General features: G+C 52.7%; 1 protein-coding gene across 1 annotated transcript in view; it reads right to left on the reverse strand.

Moving 5' to 3' along the window:
• Positions 1-2823: 2823 nt before the first annotated feature.
• ASXL1 (ASXL transcriptional regulator 1) overlaps positions 2824-15179 on the reverse strand; it is a 34268-nt gene continuing 21912 nt past the window's right edge. The window contains 9 exon segments of the mRNA XM_026722764.2: positions 2824-3183; positions 3185-4311; positions 4313-5638; positions 7685-8267; positions 9971-10076; positions 11103-11199; positions 12052-12215; positions 12481-12624; positions 14032-14125. Coding sequence (XP_026578549.2) covers positions 2967-3183; positions 3185-4311; positions 4313-5638; positions 7685-8267; positions 9971-10076; positions 11103-11199; positions 12052-12215; positions 12481-12624; positions 14032-14125 — 3858 coding nt within the window. The 3' untranslated portion in view covers positions 2824-2966.

The following is a 15179-nucleotide window of genomic DNA, read 5'->3' on the forward strand; positions in this document are numbered from 1 at the left end:
GGTCAGGCCCCTCCGAGGTCAAACATAACCCTCAATGAAACCGAGTTTGACACCCCTGGTGTAGGGCCAAGAAAACGAAAAGCACACCCACAATCCGAGGACACGAAATGGCGCGTTGTTGTTTTTTCCCGTTCAAGTGGGTCTGCTGCAGGGGTGGTATTTCTACGGTTCGGCCTGGTTCGGCCCAATGGGGAGCTCCAAGGATCGTCTGCGAGCGAACCGGTTTGCTCCGACTATCAGCTGCTGGGCCAGGGGGGCCTCCTCCCTCCCGGGTTCTATCCTGATCTTTTGATGTCCTGGTTTTCAAAGTCCGCTGCTTTTTGCGGGGCCCAGCAGCTGTTTTTAATACACAGGGAGAGCCCAGGATTGCGGGTCAGTAGCAAACCTTCCAGGTTTGCGCCTTCGCCGAACCGCGGTGGTGCTTTTCTACCAGGTCCGGCACACCGGTATTTCCGGAGATCAGCGGAGACCAAACCAATTCTGAAGAGCTGCTGTTGGGCCCCCACCTGTCCACCGGGGTCTCTCCTTCTTCTGAAGCGCAGCGCGGCAGCTGCTGAAGTGATTGGGGGAGAGTGCAGGATTGCAGGTGAGTCGGAAAGCCTCCGCACATGCACAAAGCGCACGCTTGGTGTATGCGCGTGCGCAAAGTGCGGCCAAACCACGCCCACCGAACTACTAAAACTACTTTGAAACTCACCACTGCCAAAACGGTTGTTGGTTGTGGTGAGCCGGCAGCAGGCGCAGACGGCTGTGGAAAGCGAGGACTCGAATGAGGGGCCGGCACCATCAGGGAGTGGATTGCTGCCTTCAGGGATTGTGGGCAGCAATGAGGAGGTTCCCGAGGAGCCTGTGCCAAGTGTGCAGGAGCACAGGATGATTCGTAGAAGAGAACAGCTGGAGCAGCACAGGCGACTCGGGAGTAAGGATGCATGGTAATGGCCCCTCCCTCCAGGGAATATAAGCCTGGTTTCAAAAGGTTTTTGCCTTTGCAGAAAGCAAAAACGTTCTAAGGACTCGGCATTGTGTGTAGAGACTCCGGCTTATCTGAAGAATTCTGTCAAGGCTTTTCTGGTTGGACTAATTGGCTACAAGCCATCTTTTATCTGCAAGGAAGTTTATTTGTAGATTAAAGCTGTGAAGGTTTGAGTTGCTGCTTTTGAGATTTTCTTGCTGGTAACAGGGTTGAGTCAGAACACCGCTACACCGGCTGAATCACACCCGTTGGTGGGTTTGTAAGGGTGTCTCTCTCCACTATTTGGTTGCGTTGTTTGTCCCCCTCTTTTGTCCACAACACACACACACACACACACACACACACACAAAGAGATGCCGCTGGCAAAGGAGCCTTGCAAGGTTTGAGCTGTTCCAAATGTTTTTTATTTTTTATTTTCTCCATACCATAAGGGACATATAACATTGGGGTGGACCGAGACCTGCCCCTCCCCCATCAGCCCAGGCTCCATCTGTACACAGCCATGACTTTCTTGGGAGGATGGAGGTGGGGGGGGGGAGGGAGGGAGGGAGGGGATTAGGGGTTCAGTAGAGGGGGCAGGTTTCGGGAAGCCCCTTCTTTGGTAAGCAGGTTCAGACCATCTGTGGATTCGCCTTTCGGGCTCCCACCCTTAACTCGCCTTCCCTGCTCAGGGTTCTCTCCGATTTGGGGAGTGAACCCACCTGCCCGGACACCCCACCATTGGGAGGGGGGGTCCCCTAAAACCCAGATTTTGAGGCTGCTCCTATCACTCTTGAGCAGGAAGTCTTCGGTGAAAGCCAAGAAAAGGGAGCGGTCCAGAGCGGAAGAGGTAGGTAGGTAGGTGAAAGGAGGGAAATGACGGGGCGGGGGCCTTTGGCGGAGACCGTCGGGCCCTTCCCCGGGTGGGGGGGAGAGTGGGGGCCCTGCCTCTGGGAGATGGGCTCACTTTGGGGGTGGGGGGGTGTTTCAACAGGAAGGGCTGGCCCAGGGCGGCCGTTGGGCTCCCCGCTTCACTTCTGCTCGGCCAGGCAAGGACACAGCAACGGCCACCGCTGTCCGGTGGAGCGCGATTCGTCACCGACACTACTCTACAATGCAATACTGTGGATAAGCCTGGGATGAGGAGGGAGGAGAAACAGACATACCCCCCCCAAACAAAAAATCCCCCCAAAGGATTTTTTTTTTTTGTTTTAAAAGAAGAGCTTTTTATGTACAGAACATCCATTTTACAAAAGTCTGGCCGAGTACAGCGTACAACGGACGATGATGATGAAGACGACATGATGCATAGAAGGTACAGAGAGGAGCCAAACATTTCCACTGTTGTTTTTTTCTTTTTTTTATACACCCAAGAACAAAAAAATTGGAAAAGAAATTATATTATAGATTTATATTTATATACGTATGGGTTGTTCTTTTTTTTAAAAAAATGAAACGAACGAACAAAAAAAAAAGATGGCACTGCTTCAAAAGTGAAGAGTCTTCCCAGATACAGGGAGGGAGACGCGTTTCGGCCTCCTCTTCTCCGAAACCCACCGCCGTGCGTCTCCGGTTCGACCGAGCTCAGCGCTTCGGGGGAGGTGGCAGGGAGACAAAATGGAAGACAGATTCAGCTCGGGCCTCTTTCCCTCGGCCTTTGAATAGGAGGTGGCGGGGGAGGGAGAGGTCAGCTCTTCCCTCGTACCCACCCCACCGGGATGGGGCTCACGGCACAAGAACGGTCCGAGCGCCAACGGGCCGGATCTCCAAACCAGAGTTCCTCGACAGGAGGGGAGAAATCCTCCACCCTCTGAAACCACGACTGTCTCCATGACGGACTTGCCACCCCCAGCAGGGAAACCCAAGACGTAACAGCGTCCATATTGGCTTCGTTAGGACCAGAATCTTTTTGCATATACGGTCGTTCCTGGTCGGCGTCCTCCTCCTCCTCCTCCTCCTCTTACCTCCTCTGAACCTGTCAATATACAGCTTTTCCTTCCGGGGCCCGTGAGTGTCATCTGACCACAAGGCACAGCACGCAAAGCTTGGAGGGCCCGATACAGTCGTCGTGGCAAAAGGCCCCGCAGCCCTGGCACATGATCATAGCTTTAAGGCTGCACGAGCACTTGAGGGAGAGCTCTTCCATGCCTTTGCCCGTCTCGGCGAACACCTGGGCGGAGAAAGACAGCCTGCCCCGGGAAGACGCCGCCAAGTTGGCTTTGGGGCCAAAGGGCGGTGCCGCCTTCCAGGCTGCTGGGGAAAAAGGAGCCGCCCGCCGAAGAGGCGTAATTCAGATGGGAGGAATTCAGCTGCAGCTTGGAGAGCTTCCCGTAAATCGCCTGCTTGATGTTGAGCTGGGAAGGGAGGGAGGAAGGCTCCAGGGGCTGCGTGGCCCCCTTCCCCGGCTCCTTCGGCAGCTTGAAAAAAGCCAGGTCCCTCACCAGGGGGAGGCTCTGCCAAGGCTCCATCAACTGGGGAGGCGCCTCTTTCTGCGGCTCCCTCTTTCTCTGGATGGAGGCCAGGACCTTCTTGTTCTCTGCTGAGCCGCCACCGTTCCTCTTGGATGGCCAGTCCTCCCTCGCCGGAGGCAAGCAGGCTCCCAGGGCAACGGCCTTGGGCGGGGGAGAGACCACTTTGCTGTGCGACAGCATGGCCCACATGGGGAAGGGCTCCGAGCCGTGGGGCTTCTGGGCCTTGGCTGAAGCCCCGCCGGAGACGCCCGAGCCGAAGACCTTCCTGCCCAGAGCCGCGGGGGGTTTCTCTACGGGGCCGTTGCTCGGCTGCTCCGGCCGCAGAGAAGTCGTGCGGAGAGGGAGCTTGGGCCCCGGGGCCATCTTGAGCTTCTCGTCCAGCTTCCCGATGCTGGCAGTAGAAATTGCCCGGGAAGGATCCAATTGATCTGGATGCGAACAGGGAGAGATCGGATTCTTTCCCAGATTTGAGAGCTCGGTTTTCAGGGATTGATTGACGGCTTGATCCAGGGATCCTAAATTGGGACTCTTCTCCAGAGGCAGGCAGGCCCTTTCGGCAGAGTCCCACAAAGGTTGGGGTGCACGCGTGGCCTTCCTGGTCGGGACACTCAGGCCTGTCCCCTCCCTGTAAGAGACATCCTGCACGAGGTGATCACCACCCTTAACCGCTTCGTGGAAAGGGCGAATCTCTGCCGGACGTTTGTCCCGAGAAGAGGCTGCGTCCGCCTCAGAAGAGGCCGGCAAAATGCTTTGGGGAGGCAGGCCCTGGGGGATTACTCGTCCCTCGTGGGGCTCGCTTGCTTCAGTGGACACAGGCTGCGGGACAGCCGAGCAGGACCTTTCCTGGATTGCGACATCAACGGGAGAACTGACTTGCCCGGGCGAGGATAGGCGCCAGCAACCTTGTCCTGCAGTGTAAGTCGACAACCCTGACCTCCGAAGGCAAACCTTCCCTGCTTTCTGAGATGACCCCTCTGCGTCCCTCCAGGCGCCTCTGGTCCGACCCGTCTTCCCTCTCTTCAGCCTGGCAACAATCCCCGTTTATCTCCAAGTTCTCATCGGTGAGCTCAGCGTCCAAATCGGAGGCCGTCTCGGTGGTCTCACTCAGTGGACTCTGGGCTTCCTCGTCAATGCCGGGGCTGGCGCTCGGCCCTGCCGTTGCCCGCTCTCGGTTGGTCTCTACTTCCATGCCTGAGGATGCCGCCGCTGGGCTCTCGTGGATGGTCATATCGCAGCAAGGAGGGAGCAGGCCTGTTGTCGACTGGGAAGCTTCCTCTGGGCTACTTAGGGCCCCTCTTCCAGGGCCTGGTGTGGCCCTCTGAGTTTGGTATGGTGGAAGGTCCATCCCAATAAGACTGGGTTCCTCTGGAAGGCCCTCCCAAGCGGGAGAAGCCAATGCCTGCGAGCCAACTCCCGGGTTGCTCTCAGAAGGCAAGTCACAGCCCTCCTTCCCGCTTGTGGCTCCGAAGAGGCCGCTTTCGGGGTCTCCTCCTGGCCAGCCATTGCTCCGCTGGCTCCCCACAGGAGATTCCCTCCTCTCCTTCCGATTGCGGCCCTCCAGAGTAGCATCTGGAGAAGAAGGTGGAGGCCTGGGATCATCCACAAGGTGACCGGGGCAACCGACCGGCCCTTCCGCCGCTCTGCGATCTGGGACGCCACCTTCTGAGGACTCCTCCAGCTGGGCAGCAGCTTCCTGGGAAGGAAGACTCGCGGCCTGTCCGCCCTGCTCGAGCGCTGCTTTGCCGGCAGGCTCTCTGGCCTGAGAAGGCAAGCTCGCTTCAGGCTCCTGCCAGCCGGCACTCTTCCCAGCTAGGTGGGAAGGCGGCAATAGCTGTGCTCGCTGTAAATCTGACCAGCGCTTCCCACGAGTTCTCTTGCGACGCCAGTGCTTGGCGCGGTGGCCCCTGGATTGCCGGACCCGGCTGTTGTTGATGTTGCCGCCGCTGCTGCTGCCGCCGCGACCACCACCACCGCCTTCGTCTGGGCTCCTTCCGCCGCCTCCTCCCGGCCCACCCCCACCTCCAATGGTGGAGGCAGGAGCAGAAGCCGCTCGCTGGACTCGGTCTTGCAAAGGACAGGCCTCAGCGTCAGCAGAGGCTGGGCTCCCCCTTCGGTCCGGCCTGATGGGTTCTGGATTGGGGATAATCCGAGGACATATCTGGTAGGCTGGCTGACCTTTAACCACCCAGGGGGGTTTGATTCGGGAAAGTTGAATCTGGAGAGAAGGAAGAAGAACACGGTCATTAAGAAGACATCCTTGAGGCCTCCATGTTAATTTATGCTATACACACATCACACACACACAATTATATAACACCCACACACACACACACCGTGTTTCCCCGAAAATAAGACCGTCTTTTTTTTTTTTTTTGCCACCAAAAAAAGGCATCAGGTCTTATTTTCAGGGGAAGTCATCCACTAACCTCTAGCCCCCGGCCTCCTTTTCACTGTCAGAGGCCTTCAGCTTTTTCTGCGGCCGGCAAGACTTTCCTGAAGGCCTCTGCAGGCGATAACAGAACTCTGGATCGATCCAGAGTTTTTATCATCAGTTCCAGAGGCCTTCAGGAAAGTCTTGCCAGCTGCAGAAATGGGCCAGCAAGGCAGGTGTCAGAGTGTGTGACGCCTGGCTACAACTATCCAAAGGTAAATCATCGGGCAGCTCCGCCCCCCCATCCCTAGCTTAATTTCTACCTGTTCCCTCTGGAGTGGGCAGGACCTTAATTTGGGCTTATTTTGGGGGGTAGGGCTTATATTGAGTGCACATGTAAAAATCAAGCTAGGACTTACTTTCAGCGTAGGTCATATTTTTAGGAAAACAGGGCAATTAGATAGATAGATATAGATAGGATAGATATGATATATAACCTGAAAGGTTTTTTTTTTTGAACTATTACCATCTGGCAGACGATACAGGATAATAAAAAAACAAGGACAAATAGGCTGAGAAACAGCTTCTATCCCAGGGCAGGAGCTCTATTAAAGTCTACTGTGTAGTGCAATATGAATGCAATATCGGGTTTTCAATTCAATTGTATGGAATGAGAAGGATGCGTGTTTTTGTTCTGTTTTTATAGTTATAATGATGTTCATTGAAGGTGTTTAATTTTGTTGTACAAGGTCCAATGACAATAAGCTAAACTAAACTAAAATCATTTGTAAATATTTAATTTTTAGAAGCAATCCTCCCCTAGGACTGTTGAGAAGCGGAAACGTAATGACCGAGGCTCCCTTCTCAAGGAACACTGGGGAGTGCAGGCTGGGAAAGGCCTCCCTTTGCAGAACTACAACTCCCAGAGTCCTCTGGGGGGAAAAGGCTCAGAGACAGGGATCTTTCTTCCTAGGTTTAGCGCTAAAGGGCAAAGCCAGACCGACAGTACCCTCCGCTACGATATGGTTCGTGCAACAGTATTTGGGGGGGGGGCAGGGGTGTCCATTCCCAGAAGGAGGAAATTAATCCAGTTCATTTATTCAATTTGCACCCCGCCTTTATTGTTTTTAACAAATAAGTCAAAGTGGGGGAACAGAACCTGAGATGCCTTTCTGCTAGTTTCCCTACAAGAACGCTGACAGATGGGTTGGACTGAGAGACAATGACGGACTCAAAGTCACCCAGCTGGCTCTTATGCCTAAGGCAAGGCTAGAATTCCCAGTCTCCTAGCGATTGGCTCAAAAGTCAGGCGAGCCGGCTTTCAGGGCTAAGACGGGACTAGAACTCGCCATCTCTTGGAGATTGGCCCACTCACCTGGCATTCATGCCTAAGGCGGGATGGAATTTGCCACCTCCTGGTGATTGGTTCGAAGTCACCCAGACGGGACAGAACTAGAACTCACCGCCTTGTGGGGATTGGCCCAAAGTCACCCAGCCGCCTTTTGCACCTAAGGCAGGGCTAGAACTCACCAGCCTCCTGGTTCCTAGAAAGCGGTGCTTTCACCACTAGATCAAACTGGATTTCCCGCCTGCCATTCCTGTTAAGATCCCACCCACCCGCTTCCTTGACTCCACCTGAGATCGTTCACGCAAGAGGAGCCAGGCGCCCCCAAGGGTGCCCACCTGCCCTTCCTCCTGACCCAGGGGGAAACCCACAGTGGCGCCCCGAGGATGAAGGCACGTTTGGGGAGCGGCCGCCAAGTCAGCCCATTGCTGCTTGAGCCTGAGGCCTCGGGCGAAGAAGGCAGGGAAGCCAAGAAACGCCTCCCACCCACCCGCCCGTCCACCCACCCACCCAGCCAGGAAGCAGCTCCCGGGACCCCGTCCTACCCGGATGGGAGGGACTTTAGGCTCCTCTTTGGTGGGCTGTGGCTTTTCTGGGTGAACACTTTCAATTGTGTTACGAAAGGACTGACGATCCTCAAGCCGGGGCTTCTTTTCGGGGAAAGAGGGAGAGGCCGGCTGCTCGAAGCACTTCCTCTTCGGCTGCTCCTGCGGCCCCAGAGGCAGGCTGGGAATTCGGTCCGGGGTTGCCGCCGCTGCCGCCGCCACGGCCTCATCCACCTTGCTCAAGACCTTCGTCACCTCCAGGGACATCTCGGCTGAGGGAGATGCCCGGATGGCTTGGCACTCCGTGGCAGGATTGGCCTCTCTCTCCCCGACAGGTGTGGCCTCCGCAGATGAGGAGGAGGAGGAGGATGCCTCTTTGGCAAGGGAGGAAGGCTCCGCTTCGTGCAACTTATGCCGGTTCCGGCGGTTCCGGCAGCGGAGGGAGCGCCTCTTGAAGTGGCCGTCCGGCTGGTGGGCTGTGGGAGTGCAGGGCGCCCTGGCTGGGCCTTCTGGGGAGGCGGCTGTGGTCCTCTTCTCTGCCTCACTGGGGGCCAAATTCTTCTCTTCTGTGGTCAAGCCCAGCCTGCAAGGGGGGGGGGGGAGGGTAGAGTTTATTGGTTTGGAGTTGGGGAGTTGGAACCCTGACAACCTGAGGACTTCAACCCCCACAATTTCCCACCAACGGTCTTGCACACCACCTTCTATACATATTTACAACTGGCACACTGTCAGGGCCTGTGAGCTACTCGCTCCTAAGGGAGGCAGTCCACTTGACCTCTTTCGCCAAGGGTGTCCAACTACGGTAGCTTTAAGACTTGCAGACTTCAGCTCTCAGAACTGAAGCGATGCTGGCTAGGGAATTCTGGGAGTTGAAACCCACCCATCTTAAAAGTGGCCAGGTTTGAGAAAAAGTGCGTTAAACTGAATTTATGTTTTACCGACAAAGACATAAAGGGTAGACTATTATATAGATCTATTCCAAGGTATTTAGCTCTCATTCAGCTAGCCATGCCATTTTTCTGGGATTCCAACCTGGGCTACTTGGGGATGGAGCCATATGCCCCCTCTCATAATTGGGTAGATCAGGATGCCCTGATTTTTTTTTAAAAAAAGTGCATTACATCATTCAAGACAAAAAAATAAAGGACACACTTTTGGGTGTTCTTGTCTGTTTTTGAAAATCACACCACTGCATTGCTGCTGCCCTCAAATTATTTCTGAGGATTGTCTGCCAGAAAAACCTGGACTGCCCTTTGCTTTAGCCAAGTGTGTCCAACCGTGGTAGCTTTTAAGACTGGTGGAACTTCAGCTCCCAGAATTCACCAGACAGTGATGCTGGGAGTTGAAGTCCACAAGCCTTAAAGGGGCCACGTTTGGAGACCCCTGGGCTAAACAGAAGAAGTCTGGCCAGGGACCCTCATTATATTGTAGCCCTCCAGCAGCCGGTGGAGCTGATGGCAGACTCAGATAGTGAGGAGGATGGGGAGGAACACGGGCCAGTCCTGGAGTCTGGGGAAGGCTCTGATGAGTTGTCGGAGGAAGAGATGGGGCGAGGACCCTCCGACAGTTAACAGCTGCCTTCGGAGTCGGAGATGAGTGGGGAAGAAAAACAGCTGGAGCCTGTTCCCAGTGTGCGCATGCACAGAGCTGCCAGGAGAAGGGAACAGCTAAGGAATAAGGGCCGACTGGGGAGTAAAGCCACAGGTGAATAAATGGTGAATGGCCCCTCCCGGAGGGAATAAAAGAGGAGCGAAAGGGGAGTGGGGTTTGCAGGAGACAATTCGTTGATTTAATTAGGGTGAAGATTTGTTCCTGACTCCTAGCCAAGTATTTTCTGCTACAGCCTTGTGTTTGGAAGCGACCAGCCTGGCAACTCTCCAAGGTCTGTAGTTGTAAATCACTCTTGAAGGCTTGTTTACCGTGACTTTGATGGGTGTGAATGAGGGGAATTCACATTAGCCTAATAAAAAAGGGGTTTTGTCGAGGCAAGGAGTCGGCTTTGTGATTTTGGGAAGCCCAGGTAAGAACACGCTAAGCTTTCCTGGGAGAAAAGTCGCAGAGGCTCAGTGGGCCTTCCTTCCTAGGAATTCTCACTCAGCACCTCCCCTCCTCATGACAGGCAGGGAAGGTGTCAAGGACCTCTTTGTGGGTCTAGGGAAGGAAAAACCTGGGGGGCTTTATCCTGGCAACAGCTATGGGGAAACAGAACCTGCTGCCACAAAAACCTGTGTTGCCTTCATTCCATTTATATAGAGGCTCAGCCATGTTTCCCCGCCGGACACTTACTTCTGCCCGTAATAGTCCTCGAAAAACCGCTCTTTCCAGATTTCTGTTTTCTTCTCCTTCTCCATTTCCTGCCTGATGCGGACCTGCATCTCGTGAGTAAACTCCCCTGGAAGGGATAAAAAAAGAATCCAGAGTTTATTTGGCTTCGTTAAAAACACCAGAAAAGAAACACACAGAAAGACAGAAAAGAGAAACTAGGATGATTTAAGGCCTGGAGGATAAGACAGATGAAGAACGGTGGCAAGAACTGGGTACGGCCCGTCTGGAGGAAAGAAGGATGAGGGGTTCCAGTATTTGAGGGGCTGCCACAAAGAAGAGGAAGGGGTCATTTTAAAAGGACTTGAAGGCAGGACGAGAAGCAACGGGTGGAAACTGATCAAGGAGAGAAGCAACCTGGAATTCAGGAGAAACTTCCCAACAGGGAGGACAATTAACCAGTGGAACAGTTGCGGGTGCTACAACACCGGAGGTCTTTAAGGAGAGATTGGACAGCCGTTTGTCTGAAATGGCATAGGGTCTCCTGCTTGAGCAGGGGGTTGGTCTAGATGACCTCCAAGGTCCCTTCCAGCTCTATTGACTGACTGATTGATTGATTGATTGATTGAAAAATCACAGCAGAAAGAGACCCAGGGGTCCATCCTGTCTGCCCTTTGAGTTTCTGTTTGTTTCTGTTTTCTTTTCTTTTTTAAAAATTTGTTTCTTTGTTTGCCTCCCAGATGTCAGACATATCGCAACCATGTTTAAACTCAGTTACGAGATTCACTTATTCTGCTGGAAGTTGGTCCCAAGCTTCCACTACTTCTTCTGGGAAGTCACTTTCAAACATTAGAGGTAGTCCCCGACTTAACAACAGTTCATTTAGTGCTCGTTCAAAGTTACAACGGCACTGGGTAAAAGTGAAGACTAAAGACTATTTTCCAAACTTACGACCACTGCAGCATTCCCAAATTCGGACGCTTGGCAACTGACTCAGTTGTAGTATCCCCGGCTATGCTGGCTCAGCAATTCTGGGAGCTGGAGTCCGCCATAAAGGGGCCGTCGTTTCCCACCGCTGTTCTAGGCCAACGCTTGCTTCAAGGATGGGCTTGCCCCCCCCCTTCCTCCTCCTCCTCCTCCCAGAACCAGCACTTACCGTCTGCCAGCCTCTCCCGCCAGCTCTGGGCGGCATGAGCAAAAAACTCGTTATTGAGGGCACTTCCACTCAGGCGCAGCAGTCCGTCTGTCCCAGGCTAGAAGGGGGAAAGAGAACGTGGCTTTTACCGACTCCGTTCCGAAAGGGGGGAGACAGAGAGAGAGAAACACAGAGAGCAAAAGAGAGAGAGAAACAGACAGACAGAGAGAGGGAAATAGGGACAGAAATAGGGAGAGCAAAAGGCAGAGAGAGACAGAGAGACAAGAGGTACACAGAGAGAGGAAGAGAGAGAAACAGAGAGAGGAAGAGAGAGAGAAACAGGGAGCAAAAGGAAGAGGAGAGAGAGAAACAGAGAGAGCAGGAAAGGGAGAGGAGAGAGAGACAAGGGAAACACAGAGAGAGGCAGAGAGAGAGGAAGAGAAACAGGGAGCAAAAGGAAGAGGAGAGAGAGAAACAGAGAGAGGCACAGAGAGAGGAGAGAAACACAGACACAGAGAGAAACAGAGCGAGAAACAGGGAGAGCAAAAGGCAGAGACAGAGAGACAAGAGGTACACAGAGACAGAAAGAGAAACAGAGAGAGGAAGAGAGAGAGAAACAGGGAGCAAAAGGAAGAGGAGAGAGAGAAACAGAGAGACAGAGAGAGCACGAAAGAAAGAGGAGAGAGAGACAAGGGAAACACAGAGAGAGGCACAGAGAGAGGAAGAGAGATGAGAGAAACACAGACACAGAGAGAAACAGAGAGCGAGAAATAGGGAGAGCAAAAGGCAGAGAGAGACAGAGAGACAAGAAGTATACAGAGACAGAAAGAGAAACAGAGAGAAACAGGGAGAGCAAAAGGCAGAGAGAGACAGAGAGACGAGAGAAACAGAGGGAGCAAAAGGAAGAGGACACTGAGAGAGAGGGAGGGAGGGGAGAGGAGTGTGAGGGAGAGAGAGAGAGAGACCCTACCTGCCTGTCCACTTCAGGGAGGAGGAGGAGAAGCTGCTGCTGGAAGTGCAGGGGGAGAGCGTTGAAGGTCCTGGAATTGATCAGTGCCCGCAGGTTTGTGTTCACCAGAATGGAGCCCGGCGTCTCAAAGTCTATGTCGTCCCCCCTGTTCCTCTTCATTTGTCCTGCAGTTCCCGGAAAGCAACAGACAACCAGAAATGTTTACACAGCCGAGATTCAAGAGCGGCAGACAACTATTCATCTCCTGGCCAGACGGCGGTGAGAGGGGCACTTCTGGCCGGCGCTCCCGGCACTCCTAATAAAGGAATCTTTTGAGTTCGCGTCAAGAGGGTTTGTCGTGCTGGGTCAGAATGGGCCTCTTAAAGTCGGCCAGGTCCAAAACGGCTAAAGTTCCTCCTGTGGAGAGGAGACCCCCCGGAGTCCACCTACCGCCTGAGGGTTTGCGGACTCCCCGGAGCAGATGGGGGGCTTCCCTCGCCATGTCTGTCCTGTTGCAGAGCGCGCCGGGCAACGCGGAAGACCTGCTGCTGCTGCCGCCGCTGCTCTCGTCCCCAACCGGTTTCCCCGCAAACCCTGAAAAAAGAGCGAGCGCATCAGCTGCAGCCTCCGACTGTCCCCACGGCCACCCGGGCCTCATCCGAGTGGAGCATCCCGATAACGCAGTCACGGCAGGAGAAGGCAAACTTCAGCAGGTGGTTTGGGGGCCCCCCCCTCGACTCTGCCCACGTTATCTGTTACGGAAGGGAGGGCAGGGAATGAATGGGGGTGGCAACACGGGGTAGACCCCTCAACTTACAACCGTGATCGAGCCTGGAATGAATGGCCATTGTGTCGATTGTTAGGTAGGGGACGATGTGCTGCATTATAAAAGGCACTGGATTAAAAGGAGTAGCCAAAATGGATGAATGGCAGATGTGATATAATGGGTGGATGAATAGAAAAATATAGATGATAGATAGATAGATAGATAGATAGATAGATAGATAGATAGATAGATAGATAGATAGACAGACAGACAGACAGATAGATAGGATATATTTAGATAGAGATAGATAGATAGATAGATAGATAGATAGACAGACAGACAGACAGAGACAGAAAGACAGACGCTAGAGATGGATGGATAGACAGAAAGAGATAGACAGACAGATAGATAGGTGTGTGGATGATATGATATAATGGATGGATGAATAGAAAAATATAGATGATAGACAGATAGACAGACAGATGCTAGAGATGGATGGATGGATGGATGGATGGATATGATATATGATGCATGGACAGAAAGATGATAGATAGATAGATAGATAGATAGATAGATAGATAGATAGATAGAGACAGAAAGACAGACAGACGCTAGAGATAGATGGATGGATAGACAGAAAGAGATAGATAGGTAGATAGATAGATAGATAGATAGATAGATAGATAGATAGATAGATAGATAGATGATATAATGGATGGATGAATAGAAAAATATAGATGATAGACAGATAGACCGACAGATGCTAAGGATGGATGGATGGATGAATATGATATATGATGCATGGACAGAAAGATGATAGATAGATAGATAGATAGATAGATAGATAGATAGATAGATAGATAGATAGATAGATAGAAGGATGGACGGATGATATATGATGGATGGATAGAGATAGACAGACAGACAGACATAGAGAGGTGATAAACATAGATAGACGGGCCGCAATTTATACCTTCCAGATCATTTTTAACTTCAGGAATGTAAAGATTGGTGGACTTCAATTCCCAGAATTCCCCAGCCAGAATAGCTGTGCTGACTAGGGAATTCTGGGAATTGAAGTCCACCCATCTTAACACTCTCCTAAGGCTGCTTTTGGGCTAAAATCAAGTCAGTAATAGCAGCAACTGGGAACCCTTGGGGGTGAACGGAGGCTGGGGCTGGGGGGGGGGTCACACGGGTGTGTAGTTCAAGCGGGAAGAGGAATTTCCACTTACCGGAGGAGGGTTCCATGTGGGCCCCATTTACTTTCAGAGGAGTCAGGACCACGCGTGGAAGCATCACGCCCGCCTTTTTCTTCTGTTTGCTCACCTGTTTGGCAGGAAATCAAGAGAGCGTTGCCAGTGGATTAGAGAGGAAGCCCGAAGGTTCAGGATTTGCCTTCCTCAGCAGAAAGGATCAAAGGCCCTGGCACCCTGCATTGCAGGACAGCTCAGCCTAGTGGTCATAACCTCAGAAGTGAAACGAAGCCAGCTCTTCCAAAGACCTGTACGGGTTCTCCTCTTTGATCCTGCCAATGGAGCAGGTGTGTGGTACTGCTCTACACAGCCTCAATACAGGTAGTCCGAGAAGCTTCTTCGGCTCGGATAGGATAGAGCTGAAGAAGCTTCTTGGATGAGAAGTGAAACATCTTCCCCCCAAAAACCCCAGGAAAGTCCAGTTGCCTCCTGAAAAAAGCACCTTTGGGGCAACCACGATTTGGAGGACAGAGAATCTCTACAGAAATTGTTTACACGGACTAAGAGCTGTCACCCACACATGGTAAAAACTCATTGGCTGCCACCTCAAAAAGCTGTAACTAAATTAAAAAGGGGTTGAGTTACAGGATGCTAATTTTCAGCTGAATATTAGGATAACAATTTTTAACAGTAATTGGGGACTGTCAAAGGAACTGCTTAAGAGTAAGAGGTAAAAGTAGAAGAAAAAGAGAACCCTGCCGGATTTTTACTGCACTAGCCGTCGCCAACCTTAGGGGGCGCTGCTCATCTCTGTTTCAAGGCTGTTGAGCCGGCACTGTCCAAAGACATTTCCCCAGTCATGGGGTCAGCATGGAGTCATGGAGCCCTGTTACCTTCCCACTGAAGTGGTACCTAGTTATCTACTCGCATTTGCTTGCTTTCGAACTGCTAGGCCGGCAGGAGTTGGAGCAAGTAGCGGAAGTTCACCCTGTCGCGTGGCGCCTGGGTCTCGAACCTGGGCTGCCGGCTCTCCAGCTGATAAGCCCTGGGTCCTAATGACTGAGCCACTGCGTCGCCCAGACGGGGAGAAAAAATTTCTGTATTGAGGCCTTCGGGCAGGACAACCACCTGTGAATGTTCACTGCGCTTAATTTCCTGCACCATGCAGGGGGTTAGAACAGGGGTCT

Source organism: Pseudonaja textilis, chromosome 3 (assembly GCF_049901715.1).
Source record: "Pseudonaja textilis isolate UNSWEBS1 chromosome 3, rPseTex1.2, whole genome shotgun sequence".
Lineage (NCBI taxonomy): Eukaryota > Metazoa > Chordata > Lepidosauria > Squamata > Elapidae > Pseudonaja > Pseudonaja textilis.